We start from the raw sequence: 20,598 nt of genomic DNA on the forward strand, positions 1-20,598 counted from the left end.
AGATTTGAGGGCCCAGAGTGGGGCACTGCTGTCGCCAGTGTTCATTCTTCTGACTAGGATGCTACTTTTGCCGAGGTAGGTTGGGAGGAGTGGGCAGTGAACATTGGAAGGCCTTTCTAATTGTGGTCTTTTTGGTTTCTCATTTCTCTCCCTTCTCCCTGAAGTGCCTTCTAGATGTAGGTGTCTGTGCTGCAGTTATGATACCATAATATCATCTGAAACCTAGGGCATGTCTGTCGTGGGAGAAGGAAGTAAGCATGGGCTCAAGGCAGCCATGGACACATGTCAATCAACACAGCTCTTAGGGAATGGGATGTGCTAGCCTTGAGGACCGCACTTTGGGCTGTGGTTTGAATATGGTCTGACAGGAGGTGTTTGCCTCATGGGGGTGGGTATTAATGCTCTTCTCAGGGAATGGGTCACTCAGGCCATGTGTGGCTTCCTTTGTTGTACTTTCATGCACCAATTTCTAGCTCCTTCCACCCTGAGTGGAAGATGCTGGAACCCTATCAAGTGGAATCCTCCCTATCTTGGACTTCTTGGTTTCCAGAATGGTGAGCCCAAGTAAACGTTCGCTGTAAATGAGCTGATCTCGTATTCTAACATAAAACCAAGACGTCAGGAAGACGGCACAAGGAAGACATTCCAACAGAGGCCCATCCTTGTGTGACTCCATTGGTTCTGTTTGGCCTCTTGGACTGACAGCAGGGTCTCCAAAGCAAATCACAAGTCAGGCTGCAGTCTGGCAGGTGGTTGTGTTATCTTTGGGGGTTCCTGGGTCAATCTGTTGCATAACCTCATGTGTCCTGAAGGAGAAAAGCTTTGCCTGCCAAAAATGAGATGTTTATATTGCCTGTGACATTGCCTGGAGCAAATCTGCCTTAGGAATGGAGGGTGAAGGACAGAGGGGAAGCAAAGGGCAGTCTCCTCTGCCATAGTGCATGTTCCAGAGGCACCGTTCACACAGACCAGTGTCACTCACAAGCTGAAGTCAGCACTGATGTGACACTGATGTGACGCGAAGGCAGCTAAGTCTGAGGCTCCTGATTCCACAGGACCCAGAACCAAGCAACACAGCAACCAGCATTTAGAGGTGGCTGACTCTCCTAATGTCATGCCTAAGCTTAGAGTCTCTGTCACACATTTTCTCATGGGCCCCTGCCAGTCAGCACTGATCTGTCCTCAGTTTGCCTGAGTGGTTGAAGCATCGTTTTTATTTTCTCAAAGAATTTACCCTTCCCCTAACAATCTCAAAATGGAGCGGGGATGGGGGTGTGGGGGGCAGGGATAGCATCTGTTGACCTGTAGTTCCTTCCCTTCTAGTCAGTGAAACCTCACTGACTTCTTACCTGGAGCAGAAGGCAGACCTTTTGACCTTGTGAATGAAGAGAGGTGGCCAGAGATAAGAGCAAGAGGCCATTCCTTCAGAGAAGTGAGTATCTGCTTGCCAGGGTTGTCAAGACGTAGTAAGAACTCCTCTGCTAATCCACACTGACAGACATTTAAAACAAGACCAGCATCAAGGTTGTTTTGAGCAAAGAAAAAGGATAGAGATGGTACAGTGTGCTTGGACCACATCCCCACAACAGTGCCCAAGTGGAGCCGAGGCCCATGATGGCCGGTGCCATGAAGCTCAGGGTGAGGGGGGCTTGGCAAGCAGAGGTGCAGCAGCATGGGTGCTTCTGCAATGTTTTGACTCTAGAAGTGGCTCATTTGGAGGACTGGGGGGCCTACTGGGACCTCCCTGTATCAACCCTGGGAGGCTTTTTGTCTGAAACACCTTTTCTATCTCTGATGAGATTTTGTGGGCAGGGTCTCTTTCCTGTTTTAATAACCCATTATCAACTACAAAGTTGCAGCTAGTAAAAATATCAATTATCGCTTATGCAAGACTTGGCATGACTTGAAACCACATTCCACCCTCAGAACACCATAGTTGCTTTGAGCCAAAATTCAGAGAGGGTTTGAGGACAACTTGTGTACACAATCGTTAAGTCAGCCAAAAGAATATATTTTTATCCTGTAAGTTGAATGCCAGCTAAGCAGTAATAATTACTGTGAAAAGCTGTAATTTATACTAGGGAAAGAGGGGAATTTTTTTCTAAGTGATAAAAAGTATGTATTGCTTAAGGCACGGGGAATATAAAAGGTTCAAATGGACGGAAATGTCAGAAACAAATCATCGGTTTAAATTTTTTATAATTATTTTATATGTATGAATGTTTACTGCATCATATACAGGTACTTTATGTATGTGAGCCTGGTGTGTGTGCCTGGTGCCTGAGGCGGTCAGAAGAGGGTATCGGATCATAGATGAGCCACTATGAAGGTGCTGGGACTTGAACCAAAGTCCTCTGCAAGAGCAACAAGTTCTCTTAACCACCAGGCCAAACTCACCAGCCCCAGGCCCTTGGTTAGAAAAATGATAAGTCTATAAAATGTCCAAGTCTCTTGAACAGTGTGTAATCAGAAACATAGCCATGTGCTGCATGCTACAAGGGGGCACAAAATGCACCCGTGTATCTAACCATGGTCCCTAAGGGTATATCACACAGGGGCATAAAGCTGACAGAGTGGAGTACACACTGTGTGGAGGCATTTGCACAGTGACAGAATTACCCATGATGCATTTCTCAGATTGATCCTGGTGCCGAAGCAAGCAGTGTGTGGCAGCATTTATCGCTGATCAGTGTGGTATGATCATCACTTCCTAGAAATACTCACTCCAGAGTGGAGGTGAAGAGAGACTTGGGTCTTGGATTTCGAATATGTCCAGAATGTGCCAACATGAATGAATCCCTTCTCTGGTCTCACCACCCCCCGCCAAAAAAAATTGACTTTCTGGCTGGAAAGAACGGTTGCTCTGAGTTTTGGCTTTGGCTGGTCAATCTAAAATACGCTGAAGTTTGACTATCAATGCATTGGTCTGCCTTAGGGCATGGTCCTCAGACTTCTAAGGGTATTAGAATTACATGGGAACACATAAGATTCCAGATGTTGAGGTCTGCCAATGAAGTCAAAAATCTGGTCTGTAAGAGCCAGATACCGATGTTTCTTCAGGCTTTCTAGAAGAGTCTGCTGTGTGCTTTAGAGAAACTGAAATTGTTCTTTCTTGCTCTTGTAATGCTAGATTTTTGTCTTTCGAATTCTGTCCTGTCTCCCTGCTTTTAAGTTGCATTGGGTTGGGTATAAACTGCTTTGAGCCTCTGTATGAATGTGTAAATGACCATGTGCTGCTTGAACTCACTGGGAAGTTGGCTCCGGAAGTGGGGGACCCCTACCATTTCAGACTCACACATTTTTATACCAAGTATCCTCCAAGACCCTTTGTGTGTGGATGGGCTGATCTCTAACTCTGTGACAGAGAGGACAGAATGACATGACAGCCCAAAAATAAAAACACTATGGTTTTCTTGAGCCGTTAGAAGATGAATTATTTCCAACAGAGGTTACAACTGTTTATTCTGTGACATAAAAGTACCTGTGGTGGGAAAGAGATGGAAAGTTCAGCCATGGGAAGCTCATTAATGGAGGAAAAAAATCAATGGGGAACTGCAGTCCACAGTTTCAACTTACCCAGCTGGTTTCTGTGGGTGTTTTGAGCTCCCAAGTTGACGATATTTTGCTATGTTGTGTAGCTAGCTGTTTGGCTGGCTGGCTGTCTATCTCTTTTACATTGGCCATCTATTTATTTAATAAACTTACTCATTGAAAATTATAAGAGTAGAGGGTCACACAGAACAGAGCCTTGATGGAACACAGCATACTCCCCCACACCACCCCCTCACCTCCGCTTGGAGCTGTGGCTTATGCCTTTGACCTGTATTACCTGGAGAAGTGTGTTCCCTACATTCTGTGGTAAGGTGATCCCAAGAAATACCCACCTACTTCAGAAATATAGGGAAAGGGGACAGCACCCCTCAAGAGGGTAAAAACCTTTCAAAGAAATTCTGAGGTCTAGCCAGACTGCTTTGTTTTGTTTGTTTGTTTGTTTTTTGGTTTTTGGTTTTTGGGGGTTTTTTTTGGTCTGAGTTCCCACAGTTTGTCAATACTTGCCAGCTCCTCTATGTGGTTAGCTTTGGGCCAGGCTATCACACGTTTCTGAGCTGCTCAGTTCTAAGACAGAATGACAACTCCTGCCTCCAGGGTGACTCAGAGAGTCGTGAAGAGAAGGACCATGGTGATTAGAGTTCAGGGTCATACCCCCAACTCTCACAAGAATGAGGGAAAGACCTGTAAACCAGGCTTAGAGCATGACTGGGCTCAGTGTGAGCCAAAGGCAGGAACCAAAGCCCTGATCAGAGACATGTGGGGATCCTGAGGATCATGAATGTGCTGAGGCTTCTCTATGGCCTTCAATGAGCATTTCATAGCCTGGGAAGGGGCAGAATGAATATATAGTCTCCTCCCACTTCCTCTCAACCTTCCTGGCAGGATAGAAAAGGCAGAATCCAAATAATGAATCCATAAAGCCCCCCTGATGATTGGTTTCAAAAAAGGCAAGGAGGTGACAGTCATTAGGAACAGGAAGTCCCCTGTCCTCAGGATTACTACTGCCTAAAGCATCCTGTGCCCTTTGATGTCTCAGCCTTTGAACTTTGGGAGGCAGCAGGTTCCCCCTTTCTGTAGCCCCTCCCCACTGTCAGCTAATCCCCTTCTTCACTGGCCTTTGAAGAAAAAGACAGGAAACGCTGGGGTCTGGATTCCCATGCCCATTAAAAGGCTGCACCATCGAGGAGTACGGAGTCTGGAGTGGGAGCAGGGGTATGGTCCCGTCTTATGCCCCTTGCTAGCCTTAGGTTCCCATCTCATTTTGAGTTTGGGGTTCTTAATAAATCAATCAGCATCACAACCATCCCCTTTCCCATTGGCTGAGAGATCTAGAATTTACTAGGGACATCAGCCAAGACTCATGAGGAAGTTCGTAGACTGAGTCCGAGCTGAGCAGCGCCATGCAAGGGCAGGTGGTCTTTGTGTAAGAAAGCGAAGTGTGCAAGCCATGGGAAGCAAGCCAGTAAGCATTGGGGTGGGTGTTAAATCTAAGCTTCTTGGGAATCAAAGTTGCTATATTTAGGTGGTTGACACAAAACCAGTTTATTATAATACTGCATATATGTACATACATGTAGTCTGTGTGAATGATTGCAATAAACTGGTTTTGTGTATGAATATGTATATATGCATATAGTCTTTGTGTGTGTGTGTCTGTGTGTGTGTAGATGTGCATATATGTGCAGGTACATCTGCCTGTGGGTGCCTTCAGAGGCCAGAGGAAGATGTCTAGTGTCCCGATCTGTCCTGTGCGTGCTATCCCTGTAAGACACAGGGTCTTATTTAATCTGGAGCTTGCTGGTTTAGGGCTATGTTGGCTAGTCAGCAAAGCCCAGCGATCCTCCTGCCTCCACCCACTGGAGTTACAAGGGCATAGCCACAGCTAGTTCTTACATGAGTGCTCTGAACTTGGACTTGGGTCCTCATGCTTATGCGACCAGCATTTACAAAGGAGCCATCTCTTAGCCCCACCCCGAGCATTTCTTCTAAGTTACCTGTCTCCTGTGTCATGATGCCTTCGGGGCACCTGAGTTGGCAACCAAGAGGCTACTTAATTCCTTTACTCCCATGGATAAATGTGCCTAAAATGAATGAAGTCCCTGTGTTCTTCATAGTTACAATGTCCTGTTAACTCAGTTCCTCCAGGGCACTGGTTCTCAACCTTCCTAATGCTGCAACCCTTTAATACAGTTCATCCTGTTACAGTGACCCCCCATGATAAAATCATTTCGTTGCTACTTCATAACTATAATTTTGCTACTGTTATGAATTGCAGTGTAACTATCTGATGTGTAGGTTACCTGAAATGTGAGCCCCATTCTGATACCAGGACCTACAGGTGGCGAACCACTACTTTAGAAAAAGGAGCTCCATGCGCCTAGCACTTCAGGCTTGTGTCTTTCTAGCAGAAAGCATTTGACAACTGTACCCTGAATGAATAGCTAGATGTGGCTACCCTGTGTGTAGTCAGGGATGAGCAAATTTGAGGTGCAGAGGTGTCACTGACCAGGAGAAGGGACAGACCCTTTGTCCTTCCTTTGCACCTATTTCTATATCTCAACATAATTATTTAGGGTTTTGTTAAACTGGAATTAGAACCCACTTGTATGTGTCTTTTATGTATTTGTAAATGCAGTGTAAAAACAGAAGCATGTGCACACATGACTCACGTCTCACATCTTCTGAAATAGTCAATATAATTTACACATAGATTATCCATGTTTGCCTACCATGATTATTACCTAACTATAGAGAATACCAGAAACACCAGTCTGCTATTGACCCCATCTGATGGAGGGGCTGTCTCCTTTGAGCCATTCGCTGGCCTCTTCCTCCCAACACCTCTGGCATTTGTTTCCCCAGACCAAGGCCAGTTGAGGAAAGGTCAGACCTGACTGCCGTTCCCTTTCATCAAAATCTGAGAGGTTTTGAAAGACAGATCAGCTCAGAGACTTCTGAATCTGAAGCTTCCAGTATGGCAGCTGCACGGGGTCTAAAACCCCTAGCTATCTCCTCTGGCGCGTTCAGTCTCCAGTGTAGCACGTGGCAGGCGTTCTTTCTTGACTCCCTCCATGGTATGCCTCGAGATTTCTTGTAGCAAATCCAGAAGAGGTGTGCTATTTTGTTTAAGATAAGATCCTCCCAAGGCCATTAACTTATTATCGTGTCTGACATATGAGGCATGAGGCCCATCTGTGCCCTCCACCTCACAGTCATTTAGAGTTAAAATGACCGTGTCCTTAATGCCACGCATTTTCGTTAAATATAACATGGCCAGAAATAATACATGCCCTGGGAGACAAACCTAAAATAACATGGAATTTTCAGTCAGGTAATCTTTAATTTAAACTAAAAATAACCTAAACGGTAGTTTATATAAACCTCAAGGACCAGGACACCCGCCCACTGCCAAGTCATCTAACTGTAAACTTATGAGACACTTAGCCTTTGAAGGATTCAAACCAGATCAACTGTGTGTTGTGTGTTAAATATCAGCCCCCTGAAAGCCAGAATCCTACTCTTAGCTGGCCCTGCTGACTAGAACATCCCTTTGGGAAGGCCGCTGCTGAGGGCCATTAAGGGGGAGTATTCACAGCGAGTGTCCCGCGCCTGTGAGATCGATGCTATCAGGAACATAGCCCGTGGACCGACTGACCATGCCATCAGCTTGTCTGAGTGCTTGCATAATGGCCCTGTGTGTCTCCTAAGCCACTAGGTTCTCTGGCCAGGGCCATTTGATAGCAAGGAGCAAGGAACCTCTTTCCATTTATAACTGACTTAATCACCATAGGAAGTTGGATGTGGTCCCAGGCATAATCTTCCATGCTGGTTGAGACCAAGGGATCAGCAATATCCTCCCTTGGACACCATCCTACTATCAAATATATTGTCATGCACTTGTCCACCACACAATAACAACAAAGAAAAATCCACGACAGAATTAAAACTAGGAAAACAATTACCCTTGTATCCTGTTTCATAACTGGTGGGTCCATCCCCGCATCTGTCATTCTGATCACCTCATCTCCGCTTTCCTGTTCTCCGTTCTGTACGTTACAGGGCACCCACATGGTCACATCTTCGTTTTTCCATGTATACTGTAGGCTAGGATCTGTATATGAAAATGTTCTTCTTCATGAGATTGTATGACATTTAATATTATACATCATAAATCCATTCACCATTCATTTTCCTGAAAATTCTATGGTTTCAGTAGCATCTGTACGCAAGCATGTGTAGCAGTGGCTAATGGGGATGCAGAAAGGACAGGGTGACATCCTTGGTAGATCTCAGCATGAAGTAGCAGTCAGGATAAGTTGACAGGTGGTAAAGGATGCTAGAGATGAATAGGGAAGTGTGGCCCAGAGTAAGCGTTTGGAACCCCTGCCAATCGTCACCTCTTCTCCTGGACTGATGGTGACTTGACTTAGGGATGACATCTTTTGTCCATCCGGTCTTCTTCAGGCACATTCTCGGGCACTTGAGAAACATCTAACGTTATTCGATGAATTAAAAATACATGGTTGTATTATTTTCTCAAACACACTGGGTTTCTCTCCTGGAAGTCATTATCAGCAAGCTGTGAACAAGCCGATCTTGTGACCTTGTGATCTTGTGTACTCCTCAGCTCAGCTCGCCCCATATGGATAAACTAAGAGCAGTGCTTAGGTCAGTATTTGGTGGGACTCCAGCTTGAAGGGACCTCCATCATCCTTCAGCAACAGTTGACAAGCAAGGTCACAGGACCCAGGGAACACAGAGTGAAGAGACACAAGGGTCACTCTGACTCTTCTCCTGTGTTTCTTGTGGATGGGGACATTTTTCAGTAAATGAACAAACATACGGAGAGTTATGAAGAATAACAAAGTCACAGTTGTCCTTGAGTTTGAAGCCTTGAGGCCATAGTCTCCAGAAACTCAGTCTCTGATGTTTTCCACTGGCTCTAAGCACAGTGTGGTTCATTTCTAATGAGTACAACTTTCTTTAGAGCACTAACATAATGACATTTGATGTGAGATGCCAGGTCAGCTCATCAGAAGGTTGGGCATTATTAACTGGCACGTCATTAATTATCATGCTTAGGAATTCATTTATTGACTCATTCTTCATACATTCTGTAGTCAAACCACTCCATCTTCTGTATAAACTCCTCACTGTGGTCTTTAGGGTGAGAACATTATCATCCGACCTACATCACTCTTTGTACTTAAAACTTGACTGAAACTTGGCCCAGAGCCTAGAAATAAGCATGGTGAGGTATAACATCTCATATTCTTCCTCTTTCTCTTTGAACAGTTTGGGAATGAACCACGACGATGACCACTCATCTTGTGCTGGCCGGTCACACATCATGTCGGGAGAATGGGTGAAAGGCCGGAATCCCAGCGACCTCTCTTGGTCGTCCTGTAGTCGAGATGACCTTGAGAACTTTCTCAAGTAAGTCCTTGAGCGTGTTCTGTAATGTCAACAATGGAACGTTTCTCCTGAAGACCAAAATGGGCAACTCAGCCAGTGTGAGAAATGAATCTTTGGATGAATTCTCATCTGGTTTGGGATGTGTTCAGTGCAGAGTGTCCTATGATGGGCCAAGGCCTCTTCCTGAGGTTGTAGCTGTTTTGATGTTGGTGTCCAGCAAGGGACGTTGAATGAATGGTGAATGAAATATCAACCCAGTGAGTCTGTCTTGCCCTTCTCTGCTGATCTGTAACCAAGAATGGGCACCACTGTAGGGACAACTTGGCTGTTGTAGAACTGAGAACTTGCTACTTACTGATGCTGTTTCCCTTGATGGGGACTGAGTTTGCTGGGAATGGGTTTTCACACTTGCCTCCTTTGTGGGGGAAAGGGTGTGTTTCTCTAACTAGCCCTTTCTTCCTAGAGAACGTCTATACTTCTTAGTTCTCAGATTTTTGTGGAACAGCTTCTAATCTAGTTTTAGACCCATGTGAAAGCAAGCGTACCCATGGCCCCTGTTGGTCTTAGGGCTGTATTTACAATGTTAATTTATGAGTCCTGAATGCTTCTCTACTTCACTCTGTTGATCCACAATCCACATGAAGTTCCACTGGAGGGTGGCGTTTGATAGACCAGCTCTATTTGACAGTGCCCAGGGAATGTGGGCTAAAGTAGTTAACTGGTCTTCACTCGTTTCCTGTGGATGGAAAAGTTGTTTAGTAAATAGGCTTAGAAATGAACACACTCATTTTAAGACAGTCTACTTCCATGGAGTATTGTAATTAGTGACTCATAATAAAGTACTGTAGGCCACTTGATGTTTTTCCTTATCACCCAGAAGGGTCAGGGTGACAAATGGCCACTGTACATTTGCTCGGGTGAGTAGTGTTCTCACTGGGGACAAATGGAAGCTATGGACTAGCCTCCGCTGTAGATGGATGGACAGACAGACAGATGATAGATAGATAGATAGATAGATAGATAGATAGATAGATAGATTACATTCTTCCTTTAAGGGTTTGGCAAGTGTTCAGTTTCATCTGCCTTGCTTTAAAGTTAAAAAATAAAAGCACTGGGTATTTTATCTGCTAGCAGCCCCTTTTGGGGAAATGTATATCCCACTGTAAATGAGCATTCTCTTCCTGGTTGAAATCTGGAAGTTCTTGGCAGAGTGAGCCCCTGGCCCACCCTCTGTGATAGCAGGAGGTATGGTTGGGTGAGACCTCAAATCTGACATCCTTGCTTTGGCCCAGCAATCCCTCAAAGAGACTTCATGCTTTCAGGAATCAGCACCTTGGGTTTCTTTAAAATAAAATAACCTTAATTTGTCCTCTTTTGCTCAAAGCCATTTTCTTAGGCAATTTAGAGTATCCTAATTTCGAAAAGAACTTTTTCCAAACTCTCCTAAGAAAGTCCACTTGCTTCATCAGAGCTGTTCCCAGGGTTCTACCAAGTGGTCAGCTCTGTGTTGTCTTCAGAGAAGAGACCCGTATTTAGCCATATATTAAACAAACTCATGCACCAGAAGGGTAATCCCCGGTGCCCAGTGCCGAGGCCATCGTCCCATGAATCATCCGAGGCACGTCCTTCTCAGAGGCTGAAAACTCAGAACAAAGATGGGGCTAGAACATTTGGAGACTGACCTACTTCTTGGCTTTTTCAGATCCAAAGTCAGTACATGTTTACTGATCACTGACCCCAGGAGCCAGCATGCCCTGCGCCTTCCACACAAGCTGCCAGGCATGCACTACAGCGCCAACGAGCAGTGCCAGATTCTGTTTGGCACCAACGCTACCTTCTGCAAAAACATGGAGGTAAGCAACCAGGGAAGGGCACACTAAGGAAGATGCACAAACCCAGTAGTCTCTCCGCAGGCCTGGAGGTCATGGATGTTCAGACATAGACATGCATGTGGCCGTGTATATGTACAGGCATGAGGGTATGTCCTTGTGTACACGTCCTCACGGTACTTGCACAGGTGTGCCCCATATAACCTGTCATGAGAACATCCCACACACACGTTCGCAAGCATCTGTCCATTCACAGCCCTGTACATGAATCACTCTAGAGGGGATGTTGTGGGGGCTACTGCCACTCACAGCCTGGTGTTTTGGCATGAACTCTTTAGGATAGAGGAAATCTAATCACACTTCTTGAAAGTGGAGTGAAATCACCAGATTTCAAATCCTGCCCAGCTAAAGAAGAGGGCTAAAAACTGGAGTGGAGAAGGAAAGAGTGCCCACAAAGACCTGGAGACGGTGGTTACTTTGTCCCTCAAAGGTTTTGACTCAGGACTGGTAGATAAAGTGAGTCAGGCAGAGCTACCTCAGCCAGCGTAGGATCAGTGAGTCAGGGACTAGACAGAAGCCGTTTTCCTGACCTGTGAGGTAAATACACAACCTTGCAGGGTGAGCTGACAGAAAAAGGGACACACATGTACAGGGGGCTCACAGTTTCCCGGGTTGAACACTTTCCTTGGACTGCCACACAAAACCCCGACCGCTACAACACTCCAGGCAAAGCTTTTGAGTTCAGCTTTTACAGATGAGGAGAGGAGAGCTGTAGTCAGAGGAAGGGAAGTATCAACACATCCTACACTGGAGGAGCCAAAGACGGCCTGCATCATTTAAAGACAGACCCCAGGGAAAAGGCCATCCGAGACTCTCTCTTGGCTCAATAGCATCATTCTTTTCACAGAGGACAGTTAGATGGACAGGTTAGCTCTGAAGTACAGTGGTCTTCTCCTAGAACAGTGGTTCTCACCCTGTGGGTCACAATCCTGTGGAGGGAGGGGTGTCAAAGGCCTTTTCACAGAGGTTGCATATCAGATACTGTCTTAGTCAGGGTTTCTTTCTATTCCTGCACAAACATCATGACCAAGAAGCAAGTTGGGGAGGAAAGGGTTTATTCAGCTTACACCTCCACATCGCTGTTCATCACCAAAGGAAGTCAGGCAGGAACTCACACAGGGCAGGAAGCAGGAGCTGATGCAGAGGTCATGAAGGGGTGCTGCTTACTGGATTGCTTCCCCTGGCTTGCTCAGCTTGCTTTCTTATAGAACCCAGGACTACCAACCCAGGGACGGTACCACCCACAATGGGCTGGACCCTCCCCACTTGATCACTAATTGAATAAATGCCTTACAGATGGATCTCATGGAGGCATTTCCTCAAGGGAGGCTCCTTTATCTGGGATGACTCCAGTCTGTGTCAAGTGGACACACAAAATGAGCCAGTACATATACCCTAACGATCAGATACTTGTATTACGATTCATAAAAGTAGCAAAAATTACAGTTAAAAAGTAACAGGGAAATAACTTTATGATTGGGGAATCACCCCAACAGGGAGCACTATATTAAAGGGCCTCAGTGTTAGAAGGTTGAGAACTACTGCCCTAGAAGCTCAAAATCCCCATGCACCTCCTGAAGATGGCCCATTTGTAAGTTCTGTCCAGGCAGCACATGGCTTCCTCCAGCAGCTGCAGCTCATGCTCCCTGGTAGCTTTTTCCTTAATAGAATCATCAGGAAATAGATCACATTAAATTGGCCTCTTCTAGCCTGTCACTAGATGAGGTAACTATGTGTGAGTAGGGGGATAGGGTAGCATAGTGGCAAGGACTGATAGCTGCTAGCCACAGCTACCACTGATCATCGTCCCCTCTGGCGATTTAGTGATTGTTATGGGATTCTGAAAGGGAGCTGAAAGTGACTGTTCACCCAGCATATAGTTGTTCTCCTTCCGGGGAACACATAACAGAAAGCCCATGTTTCTCTGGGATACCTGAAATGCTGAGAACGTAGGGTATGGTGCCCTGAGCCGGGGTGCATCCCCTTGTCAGATGCAGGCCAGAACAGTGCTGTGAGTCTGGACCCTTAAGTCACTGCGTCCTCAGTCCTCCACTCCCTGCTTCAGAGGTCTGTGCTCTGACAACGCTCGGTCAGCATCCAATGTCTGTCTTTTCCCCTGCCTGGAGCATGAGCGAGACACTGTTGACTGCTCTCTCACTACTGGCTGTCCCTGGCCCATTCACCAGGCCCAGCTCGTCTCCTCTATTCTGGCCTAGCCTTGCTGTTCTCTCTGGCATTCACCAGAAAGCTCATGACAAAGGCACAGCAACTGCTCGGGGCCCTTCCCTCCACCTGGGTATCGGAGGGACTCAGTCTTTCATTTCTTGTCTGGATTTTCAAATGTTGCCTTCTCCATGTTTCAGTTTTAAATGTTACCTTCTCAATTTGGCCTGCCCCGAGCAAGGTATTTGAGATTATATTCTTGTTACCTTTCCAGAACCCTTCTAGGAAAGCCCTGCTTCTTCTCCCATTTGAAATAATTAAACATATTAAATGGTGAGCTTTCAAGACATTGGCAATCAAACAGCCAAAGCCTTCAATGACTGAGAGGTCTGAAATAGATGGAGGAGCCCTGTGGCTTTGCTCACCTAAGACCTAGTCCACCCTCGGTCTACACAGAGGGAGGAGGAACAGAAGAGAGCTGCAGTGGTTAAACAGAGGACCAGCCTTCCAAGAGTCTGCGGGACTCACAGAAGGAAGAGCTGTTTTATTCACTACTTTTCTCATCCCTGTGACGAAATGACCCTCCTCCCAGAAACAACCTGTGGGTGATGGGGTTTATTTGGGCTCCTTATTTCACAGTTAGTCCATTATGAGGGAAGGCATGTTAGCAGAAGCATCCATTTGTAGCAGGAGGATCATGAGGCGTTAGCTCCTTACGTACTAGTGGATCAGGAAGCAGAATTGTTCAGTTATCTATCAGGGGTGGGTGTAACCTTCAAGGCTCTCCAGCAATGACCTACTTTCATTCTATATCCCAAAAGTTTCACAAGTTCCCAGAGCAATGCTACCATCTGGAGAGGAGGTGTTCAAACACATCGGAGATGGTTTGCGTTTGAACCTTAACAGACCTACAGAGAACCTTGGAGACCTATAGAGGATGCCCCTTGACTACTCAGCTTAGTGCAGTATATGCATGGGAAAAAAAACTTCTCAAGGCTCTACCAATAACAATCCTAACCATTAGAGGGAACCTCTTGTAAGCATCAGGTAGAGCACATCAGGTTTGGTATCAGGAGCAGTGCAATGTCAGCCTTCCAGTAAAATGCTAAGCTTCAAGATCTGAGAGGATCAAACTTGCAATTAATTTGCATGATTCATGGGCTTCGAAGATGACCCACTCAGTAAAGCACTGTTGTACACGCCTGAGAACCCGTGTTTGGTTCCCCATTGCACACATTAATGCCAGGTGTGGCAGCATGAGTCTATAACTCCACGGCTTGCAGAGAAGGGCATGGAGGAAGGCTTATCTCTGGATTTTGCACATGTGCATACGTTGTATATATATATAATATACATATATGTGTGTTAATGCATTTCATATGCATTTAAAAAGTTTTACTACTAACCATTTTTAGAACAAAATTCAAATAATAGAAATACAAAACTACTCATTACTCAAAAAAACAAAACTACAATGTCCAGTATCCACTAAAAAAAAAAAAAAGAATCTTGATAGCCATGCATTCATATTGAGGGAGAGTCAATAAAAACTGGCCCAGAAATGACACAAGACATTAGAATAACAATTATAATACTAGGACGCATTTTGAACTATGGAAATGTTATCTACCTGGCACCTCTGGGAAGGAGTACTGCAAAGTCCTAGATGAAGGATCTCCCAGGCAAGACTGGTGGTTAATTAGACATCATAAGAGAGTATGTTTAGATACAAACCAACCAAAACTATTTAAATATGAAACACCAAGAGGGAAAAAAGACTGAAAACAAAACATCCTACTAAATTCAAAAGTTATCACCCAAAGGATATGAAGAGAAGGTGAGAATGGCAAGTGACTGGAACTTGCCAAATTCAATGAAAACATTTCAGGGAACAGGTCAAAGAAGGTCAACTTCTAAATACAAGAAACAAGGAAATCCAGACTAACATTCATTGTGATTAAATTATTTTAAAGTAGTAATAGTTTCCAGCAAGAGAGTTTAGTGGGTAAAGAAATTTGCTGCAGAGTCTTCTGACTCGAATTATCCCCATGACCCACACTGGTAGAAGAGAACCTTCTTCCACATGTGCAAATACACACACACACACACACACACACACACACACACACACAAATGAATAAATAAGTATAATACAAAAGCAGTATTAAAGATAAAAATCTAAAATCAGTCAGATCATTAAAGACAAGTATACAGTGAGTACATTGCTTGTTATAAACAATTCAAACAAAGAATAGAGCAGTCTCTTACAGTATTGAAAGAAAGACATCTATTAATATAAAATTTTATACCCACCAAAACTATCTCTCAGAAGTAATTGTGACATACAGGTTTTCTATTATAACAAAGCTGTAAAACACATCAGGCACGGACCTGCACTATGAGAAATAATGTGTTCCTTTCAGCAAAAGAAAGATATTGAGTGAAAAATTTGTTTGTTTTTATGATTTTTTTATTTATTTCATGTATGTGGGTACACTGTCACTATCTTCAGACACGCCAGAAGAGGGCATCAGATCCCATTACAGGTGGTTGGGAGCCACCATGTGGTTGCTGGGAATTGAACTCAGGACCTCTGGAAGAGCAGTCAGTGCTCTTAACTGCTGAGCCATCTCTCCAGCCTGAAAACCTGTTTTTAAAAGGAAATTAAGAGTCCCAGAGCTAGCCTCTAAGTTGGTAAAACATATGGTTTATATAAACCTCTAAACATGTCTCTAAAATAACATTGATAATTTTACTAAAAGAACAAGGATGTTCTTGTGGTAGACCCCATGTACAAAACCCCAAAGCCTCTGCCTGCTGTCCACAGTGTAAGAGATGTCTCAAATTTGACTTGTCATCCTCAGTTGGGGACGTTGTCCTGATTATCTCTGCTGATCTGATGGAGTCAGAAGTGTCATCCAAAAGGATGCACAGTGACTGGGTGATAAAGTGACAGTAGGAGCAGGAGGTTGGGCCAGGAGCGGGCATGAGACAGGACATGGGTTCTTCTAGATAGTCAGCAGAAGAGGCTGAAACACCTGCCACCTTAGGAAGGAACCAGGCTTGCAGATGACATTAACCCTGTGAGAGCGATTTTAGACTTCTGACTTCTAGAACTACCAGACGGCTGTGTTGTTTTAAACTAGTCTTTTGTTTTTTATCAGCAATAGAAAGTGAGATTCTCCATTGGAAACCAATTCACTCAAAGATATGACCTATGACATCTGCCAGAAAGAAAGCACTGGAAGTGTGGTGCTGCGAGATTTTTAGGCGCAAGGAGGAATAAAGTAGCCCTTCTTTGACTACACTTTATTTTCCAAGGTTTCATTACCACAGTCAACCACAGTCCAAAAATGCTAAGTAGAAAATCCCAGAAATGAGCAACTACACATTTTTAAATAACTTTTGTCACTTTGTTGGTAATTAGCCCCAGCCCCTTGCTGTGCTATTCACATTCAACTTTATAATAGCTGTGTGGAGGAAAGAAGCGCTGTATGTAATGGTGGGTACAATTGTGTGTCTGGTGCTTAAAACAGCACAGGTTTAGTAAAGACTGACAATATCAGTTACAAAACAATGAGTTAGCAGGGGAAAATGCATGCGACTATATTTTGCTTCTTTTAAGGGTATTAAGCAGCAGAACACATAAGGATGGAGTTTAGATATATATTCTTTTTTTAAAAAAGATTTATTTTATTTATTCCATGTATGTAAGTACACTGTTACTGTCTTCAGACACACCCGAAGGGGACATCAGATCCCATTATGGATGGTTGTGAGCCACCATGTGGTTGCTGGGAATTGAACTCAGGACCTCTGGAAGAGCTGTCATGACATCTCAAATAGTCTCCCCTGGATTCAAAAAGAACTATGCTATGGGCCAGAGAGATGGCTCAGTAAGAAACGAGCTTGCTGTACAAGTCTAAAAACTTTGCATCCAGGTCTCCAGAACCCACATCAAAGTCAAACACAGCAGCATAGCAGCATATCTGTAATTCTGGTGCTGTTATGAAGACATTGGAGGTGAGTGTTGAAAAAACCATGGAAGCTCATGGGCCAGCTAGCCTAATGTACACAAACATGAAAACAAGACAGAGCTTGTCTCAAATAGGGTGGGAGGTGAGGACCAGCATCCAGCATTGTGCTCTGAACTACACACACACACACACACACACACACACACACACACACACACACACACACACGGGGGTGGGGGGATATTACTTTAAGATTTTTTAAACCATGCTACAAAATACTCAAACAACATTCTCCAAACCACTTTGGTCTCCTTTAATAGGAAAAAAAATCTACTTACTTACTAGATGTCATAAAACATAAGAAACCATTCCTAGACAGGCATTTTAGGAGAGAGAATAGCATACAGAAATTACAACTTCAAAAATTTGGAGGAACCTCTCTTAAAAGCTACATTCCTTTGTGTGGGAATTGAGAATGCTGTCCGGATTCCCAGTCCCTGAGTTCCCTGGAAGACTAGGACTGAGGGGAAGACACTGCAGCCACGGGGCTGAGTCTCTGTGAAGAGCTATCAATGGAAAGTTTGGGAAAGCACCTGAACATTCATGAGACAAGTGCGTGTATTGCGCCTGTCTGTCTTTTGTCTCCAACATTTCTAGAACTTTAAGCCTATCACTAAAACTGACTAACTGGAAGAGGGATTGGACATGGCCCAGGGAATAAAACCGAGACACCGCGGCTTCAGGGTGGAGTACTTCTGGTTTTGGAATACAGAACCTAAAACAAAGAATGAAAGAAACTGGGTAGATTGCGTTCTGAGACAGATGCTAGTGTCTTCACTACCCGTGAGCCTTCTCTCAGTCCCTGCTCTGCCTTCTGAGGAACAAGTTTCCCCGCTGAGGGCTGGCAAGTTCGCTCAGTGGGTAAAGGCTCTGGCCAGCAAGACAGCATGAATTTGGGACCCACATGGTAGAAAGAGAGAACCGAGTCGCATGTGCATGTGTGCATACACACACACACACACACACACACACACACAGAGAGAGAGAGAGAGAGAGAGAGAGAGAGAGAGAGAGACCCACTAGATAAATAAACACATAGATGCTAGTTATACAAAGGTTCTTCTGAAAGTTGAGCCTGGAGTGTGTGTTGACCGAAGGTGGCAGGCAGGTACGACCTCCCTGCTCTCTGGAGATGGCATTTCTCATCTCCCCATCATTATCCTGAACTAAAGCCCTTGGATGGTTTCACTGGATTTTTGCTGGGAAAGTGATCACAAGTCTTCCCTCCGGCTTCTTCTCACGGAAGCGAGTATCCCCTTCACGGACGATGGCTGGCAATGAGCCCCAGCTGCCTTCGCAGTTCCCATGGCAGTGCTGAGATTAGAAACCGCAGATACCTTCATTCTGTCTAAGAGTCATGGCTGAAATCACAAAGTATCATTTGTACTCCCCACATCTTCAACAGCACAGCAAGTATTCTATGCCCGGCTAACCCTTGTCATACTGCGTGTTCATCAACACCTATTACAGGCCAGCAACATCCCAAGCCTAACGACCTGAGTTCAATCCTCAGGATCTGTGTCGGGGAAGGAGGAAACTAACCCTAACCCTATCAACTTGTTCTCTGACCTTCACACATACATACTGGCACCTGTACAACCAAACACCCCCCATACACACATGCACACATGCACACTCACACACACACTTGCCCATGCACACATGCACACACACAGATGCACACTCACAGATGCACACTCACACGTGCATACACACATGCACACATGCACACTCACACACACATGCACACACACATGCACACACACATGCATACACGTACACACACAGGAAGGGACACACACACAATGTAATCTAAACATTTTAAAAACCAGAAACAGTCATTATTGTGTTACTTACAAGGAAACGCCTTTTGTACTCTGAAAGCCTCACTGTCTCCCTGCTTGTCCCATAATTCTCACATTATTAGGCTTTGACAAGTATAACTCTGCCGCTAAATGTTCAGAACCTGGGAGAGGGGTGGGCAGGCTGGCTTCTGCCCACCGTAGGAAGCCCCAGCTGCCCTGAATTCCTTTTCTTCTTTGGGTAGAACTCTGAGTGCAGAACTCCTTGCAACTAGACTTCCGTGTATGTTCTTGTCCTGGCGCCCATAGCACATAGCTGGTTTAAGAGCCATAGAAGTTAAGAAGCATGCCCTTACTCATAGGAAAAACATTGCTGCAATCTGTGTTAGGAGCTACCTACGCTTCAAATAGTAACCAAGTTTCTGCTCTCCCAAACATTTGCATACCTCAGAACCAAGACACATTAAAACAGGGACCAGCTTTGCTCGTGGGGTTCTGGAGGCCCGCGCATACCATCACTGTTGAATCTTTTGTGTCTGTCTGCAGAATGCTGGTATTGTAAGGCTCAGGGCTGTCTATGGAAATATGAACTACAAAAAAAAATTGGCATCGGTAGCTGGCATTTGTTGTAGAAGTTACTGGCAAGTAGAACTGTCTCTTCTCTTAGCCAATGGTAATGTGATGTTTTTAATTCAATAAAGCATTTCAAGAAAGTCCAAACACAAAAGTTATAAACACTAGAGGGTAAATATTTATTAGAAAGGGGAAATGAACTTTATGCAATTAGCACAATCAGTCTTCTTTATGGTTACAAGCTCCTCCTGTCCCCTGTCACTCCTCAGCGAGGCCTTAAAGCTGTCAGGGCTCAAACGCTCTGCCAGGTGAGGCAGAGGGTGGCAAGTGACTGTAGACACTGTCCGCTGGAAGCGTGCGAACCAGGGCCAGTGGGAGGGGACACACAGAACAACGTCCTGACCAGGGTCACTGCCTCACAGTGGCCCCAACCTTCCTTAACAGCACAGAGGGAATTCATGCATGCTTCACTCCAGCACCTGGGGGGCTTAGCCGAGAGACGCTGCATGATGGTCACCCATGCCCACATGTCAGCTCCCTCTCAGTAACAGGGTGCCCCTTCACTGACCTGGAGCCAATCTGTGATGGCCACAGGTAAAAGGGAAGGTGGCTCTCAGAAGGAATTGCACATGCCACAGTTGCCATTAACACGGGAGTGTCCACACATTATATGTTCAAAGGACTGTGGTGTTTGTGTTAGGTTGAAGAGTGTTGAGTGTCAAAGCCATGAGCCAACTGTTTCGGGATGGCAAGAGTGTCTGCAGCAGTCACTGGTGAGAGGACACTATCTTCCACCAACCCCCCACACACACCTCTTCACCATGGTACTCGAATAGCCCAGGGTACAAGTCACACAGTAATAAGAGAATCTCCCTAATCAGATGGCCTGCCCCCACTGTCTACATCCAGTAGTCACAGTCTTTCCCTCAGCCTACTAACCTGAAAAAGACGAGAGACTGGGTCCTGTTGGCCTATCATTAGGTTATTTAGGAAGCTCAATGAAAGATGCCCTAACTTAGCACGTAGCACACACCAGTAAGTGTTGCTGGCTCTGTTGTTTCTGTTCCATTGGTTCTTGGATCCAGCCGGACAGTGGCAGATGCAGTGCAGTTGGTTGTTGTATTAACCTGTCCCTTTCTCTTGCATCTCTGTGTCCTTGTCATGTCT

At 45.1% G+C, this 20,598-nt stretch overlaps 1 protein-coding gene across 2 annotated transcripts in view; it reads left to right on the plus strand.

The window, feature by feature from the left end:
- Positions 1–20,598, plus strand: part of Adamts17 (ADAM metallopeptidase with thrombospondin type 1 motif, 17) — a 322,369-nt gene that overhangs the window by 151,570 nt on the left and 150,201 nt on the right. For both annotated transcript variants that reach the window (XM_039094338.2, XM_218753.11), the window contains exons 9-10: positions 8,848–8,988; positions 10,670–10,820. In XM_039094338.2, coding sequence (XP_038950266.1) covers positions 8,848–8,988; positions 10,670–10,820 — 292 coding nt within the window. The remainder of the gene's footprint in view (positions 1–8,847; positions 8,989–10,669; positions 10,821–20,598) is intronic.

This window comes from Rattus norvegicus, chromosome 1 (assembly GCF_036323735.1).
Source record: "Rattus norvegicus strain BN/NHsdMcwi chromosome 1, GRCr8, whole genome shotgun sequence".
NCBI lineage: Eukaryota > Metazoa > Chordata > Mammalia > Rodentia > Muridae > Rattus > Rattus norvegicus.